Source organism: Haliotis asinina, chromosome 9 (assembly GCF_037392515.1).
Source record: "Haliotis asinina isolate JCU_RB_2024 chromosome 9, JCU_Hal_asi_v2, whole genome shotgun sequence".
NCBI classification, from domain to species: Eukaryota; Metazoa; Mollusca; class Gastropoda; order Lepetellida; family Haliotidae; genus Haliotis; species Haliotis asinina.
This window is the reverse complement of record NC_090288.1, coordinates 49,629,187-49,633,614: the sequence shown is the minus strand read 5'-3', so window position 1 is coordinate 49,633,614 and position 4,428 is coordinate 49,629,187. Positions and strand designations below refer to the sequence as shown.

General features: G+C 43.8%; 1 protein-coding gene across 1 annotated transcript; it reads left to right on the top strand.

Moving 5' to 3' along the window:
* Positions 1–716: 716 nt before the first annotated feature.
* Positions 717–3,346, top strand: LOC137295675 (uncharacterized). The gene is made up of 2 exons (XM_067827151.1): positions 717–1,503; positions 2,644–3,346. Exons 1-2 carry the CDS (start codon positions 726–728, stop codon positions 3,201–3,203), a joined length of 1,338 nt encoding a protein of 445 aa, XP_067683252.1. The 5' UTR covers positions 717–725; the 3' UTR covers positions 3,204–3,346.
* The last annotated feature ends 1,082 nt before the right edge of the window (positions 3,347–4,428 follow it).

Genomic DNA, 4,428 nt, shown 5'->3' with positions numbered 1-4,428 from the left:
GCCGCATTTAGTAATATTCCAGTAATATCGCGGAGTGGGGCGCTAGAAAGTGGCTTCACATGTACACATTGTGCACAACGCTGTGAGTGGAATATGCTGGCGAGCTGTTGGGATGTCGCAGAGAGGGGCTTCTAACAGCCTTATTGTCAGAGCCATCGGCTGTACACGTGGCAGGCAATCATGTGACTTATGAGGCGCGTCAACCAGACTGTTTAGACATGTGACAGCCCCAGAAATTGAAAACCTAGGGTGACACTTCCGCAAAGTGACCATCCTTCACCTGCGCCTCCCCCATCTTCGCAACCGGATGCTCACAGTGCCGCCATCAGCATCAACAGCACTGGGTCACTGCATCAGCTGCATCGGGGCATGTCTTGAACCCAACGGGTCTATATATTTGGACACATACCCTCAAACCACCGTGTGTGTACTTTCTTTAGTAAGTAAGTACATTTCGTAAAATCCAAAAAGCAATGTATTAGTTAAACAATGCGTATATAATGACACCCGGGTCTCTGCCTACAAACCGACCTAACTACGACCACGTGTGGTGTGTGACAGAATCGGTGTGGACGTGAACGTGGTTAGTGGATGATTGTGGGGGAGCACCAGGGCCTTTTGTGTTGGCGGGGGTGATATTAATGATATATAAATTTAGCAAAGATGTTTGCGAACAGGAGCTAGACATGATGACATATTTTCCTTTTTAGAGCCTTTTAGAGCAGATGGGTTTCGCAGTAGCCATTGTCCGGAATCGACGGTCAGTCATATTTGCATGTTTGGCCGTCACCATAGTGTCCTTAATGGCAGCCCTCTCACAGCAACGATGGGCCATCATGGACGTGCTTGCAACGACCCCTGAAAGCCGGACCTCATCGCCAGGGCCCACGGGACAACTAACACACAAGCACAGGTTCATTGTTACCTCCAAAGGCAGGACTGTGGTACTGCCGCCAATAAAACGAACACATCCGAAGCCGACACACATTACACACTGCCCGGATGTACTACGTCACATGACCCAAGGAAGATGGCGGACGTTCTATCTCACGAGGAAGGAAAGCAACGCAATTCTTGTTTTCCTAACCCACCCGGAGACACGGTATCGTTTCCCCCCCTTGTACCAGCGCGTGGATGGCAAATGTGGCAATGTGTCTTACGAAAATCACAAATATGTACCGTGGATCCGAGCTCTGTGCAACCCTCTCGGCCAGACGCCATGCTGTTACGACAATCACTGTGAGGAGAAACCCATCCATGAATGTTTGTGTCCGAACTGCATTGACGTTCGACAGGAGAAACATGCTGAGTTCTCCACGTGGGTGCCCTCGAACCCGCGGTGTAAGTACAAGACCTATTCCGCCCAGGAAGCTTGTCGACTGCTGACCGGAAGTGTCCTTCACTTTGTAGGCGACTCCTTTATTCGGCATCTCCACACAGCGATGCTGCTGCTGTTGAGCGGGAACCTCCAGACAGGTGCCCTCAACAAGGGTGTACACACGGGTACGTTCATATATGATGGAAGAATGCTTGTTGTTGATGCTCTAAGAACAAAACTTTGTATCACGATCAGACAAATATTCGGGTTTTCAAAGAAGGATACCAATATATACCAGGATATAGTTATGAACATCTTCTTTATTTTAGTGAACTTGTTCATCCTTATATTTATATTCTTCCTTTATATCCCAAGTTTGTTTTAACGTCCGTGCATCGATGCAGTGATAGCTTGCTGATTTAGCGACAAAAGTCCAGAATACGTTTAGATCAATAGACTCAGTTTCCCGGTGTGCAACATTGTTAGAATGACGTTATATGGTAAAGACATAACCGTCCCTTTGAGCAGTTTGTTCCCAACAAATCAGTGAAACGTGCGTTTACAAAGTAAGATATTTTGTATGTATCTCTTACAGTGTTGACCCCTTTTCAAACTGACTCGTAAACCAAAAGTCACAGTAGTGTTTAATCTGGTTGAAACACATGATCGAATGGTATTCGATTCCCGGAAACTGCAAGACTTTCACTGCGTATTGACACGTACAGGTATCAAACATAATAGAATTGCTGCGTCGTCAGTGGTGACGTCATTCAAATCACAGTGTAAACTAAAGTCAGAATGACGTCACAAATGAGCAGTTCCAGATGCTACCATGGGAACCAGCTGAAACGGCCAGCTGATGACACTTCACTGCCGTACCCGTACCCGATGTCAGTGAGTGCAGACACCTAAACCCATGTCAGCCTTTTGTCACAGTGCTTACAATGTCGATAAACATCATGTGTTGACCCATTTCCGGATGTTATTGACTATTTGAAGCAAGGGAATATTTCATTTGAAACCTCCGGCTAGAACCGTCGGTACCAAATGAATTCCCCAATACTCGATAACACGCGGAAATTGGCCAACACGTGATTTTCATCTCCTAAATGAGAGGCAGTACAATTCTTTCAGTATGCTTTGGTGAAGAAATTTCTCTGAAATAAAACTTCAGGTTATGCCAGATATAAATATAACTTATGCTATAGGATCACATAGCATAGGGTTACTTTTTATAGAGTTTGGTGAGAATAGCATCCAGGATTCGAATCCCGACTCTGTTAGTGATTCATTGTTCACTGGGTATCCTGTACTTCACTTGCCAGATGTCCTTGGCAAGTGCTCCGGCTGGTACATGTTCACAGAGAGGACTTGCCGACATCATCTCAACTACAACTACGTCGGCTGCGGGGGGAAAGTGCGCGTCGTCATGAAGTACTATTTCAACAGCGGGAGAGGCATGCGGCTGAAGGACGAGACGTTGCGGGAGCTAAAGACGTCGCGGACGATGCTAGTGATGGGAATAGCAACCCACGACGCCCATAATTCCGCCGCAGTTAAAAGAGGCTTCCTCAGTCCCGTTCTGAAGGCGATGAGGAATAGATCCTTGACATGGCCTAAGCTGCTGTGGGTGGATCAACACGCCCCAGGTTTAATGAAGACTCCTTGGAATCTGGTTGAAGGCAGGGAGAAGGTAAACAGGTTTAATACAGAGATGGAGCCGTTTCTTAAACAGTGGTCAGTCCCGATACTCAGAACGTATAATTTAACAGACGGAATGAGCAGTTTTGATTCTGAACATTATGGAATGGGGATTAACATCGCAAAGGCGAATCTGCTGTTGAACTACATTGAAGAGCTACAGCGGAAGAGAGAGTGGATTTAGCACCCACAACTAAATTCTATAAATGTTGTAATATTATATACACATGTACACCGATCATTTGATGTGAGGGGAGGGGAAGGTATTTTTTGTCAGAGATGAGTTATAGTTTTGTGCTTCAAAATATACACCATGTTTCTTTGAAAGATGGAACGTACAATGTTATGTTTATGCTACAGGGGATACACAACACATTATTTGTCTCTATAGAACATGGGGCAAATTGGTATTCAATGGCTTGTTTAATTTCAAACAGACCAACACAGAAAGTTAATGCTTCAGTTACGAAAGGTTTAGTCCATTAATGCACTGCTTTTTACAGTTGATCACGTTTACAACGTGTAAGGTTGCTTATGGGCGGTACACCTATTATCGACACCTAGCATCGTTCTTCTGTGATGGACACTACACACCATCGATGTTATAAATATTAGGGAATGCACATGTAGATACAATGCAGCTTATTCTATATATCAAAAACAGAACGCCAATGTGTTACTTTGTATATTGAGCGCTTCTTGTCTTATTTGGACTCAGAACACTTTTTATGTTAGTATTGTTTAATATTGAGACTCCAGCTCCACACGTTACGAGGGTATGTTGGTAAACACGAAATACCTAACTCTACAGTTAGACGAAAATGGACCCCTTTCGGAGATAAACAGTCCAGCTACCTCAGAATATCCCGAAAAGGAATCACAGATCCAGTTCACGATCTATAGACTATTTCATTTCTGCGCAACCTGTTGCAAACTCGCATTCAACCAAGTCGTCTTAGAAATCAACAAAACAGACTCCATTGTATAAATTGTGACAACGCAAAATGAATATACTTCTCATATAAACTTTAACAGCATTTTATTCATGTTGTTATAATTTGTAAGTATCTACGAGTTTGTTTGAAAGAGCTACCCAGTAATAGTAATACATATCCACAAAGACTGTCTCAATCCCCATATCCGTCATAGCTAAACTCCCGTTACTGTTCTTTGTTCATGGCTGCCACAATATGCTGACGTACTAAAGAAAGTACACACCTAGTGTATCGAGACTATTCCCAAACAGACACATATTTTACCTAGGAAGGTGGTAATTGGCTACCATATCTATGGCGTTATTGGAACACGTACACAGTGCTTGTTACTTGTGAGTCACTAGCAAAACACTTTTCTAATTTTAACGCTTTTGTTAGGAAAACACTTCACGAAAAAATCAGGTGTGTACTTCT

Excerpts from the sequence above, each read along its gene's own strand:
- LOC137295675 (XM_067827151.1), top strand. The coding sequence starts at position 726 with ATGGGTTTCGCAGTAGCCATTGTCCGGAATCGACGGTCAGTCATATTT. Across the intron at positions 1,504-2,643 it reads CAACAAGGGTGTACACACGG|ATGTCCTTGGCAAGTGCTCC; the intron begins GTACGTTCATAT and ends TTCACTTGCCAG.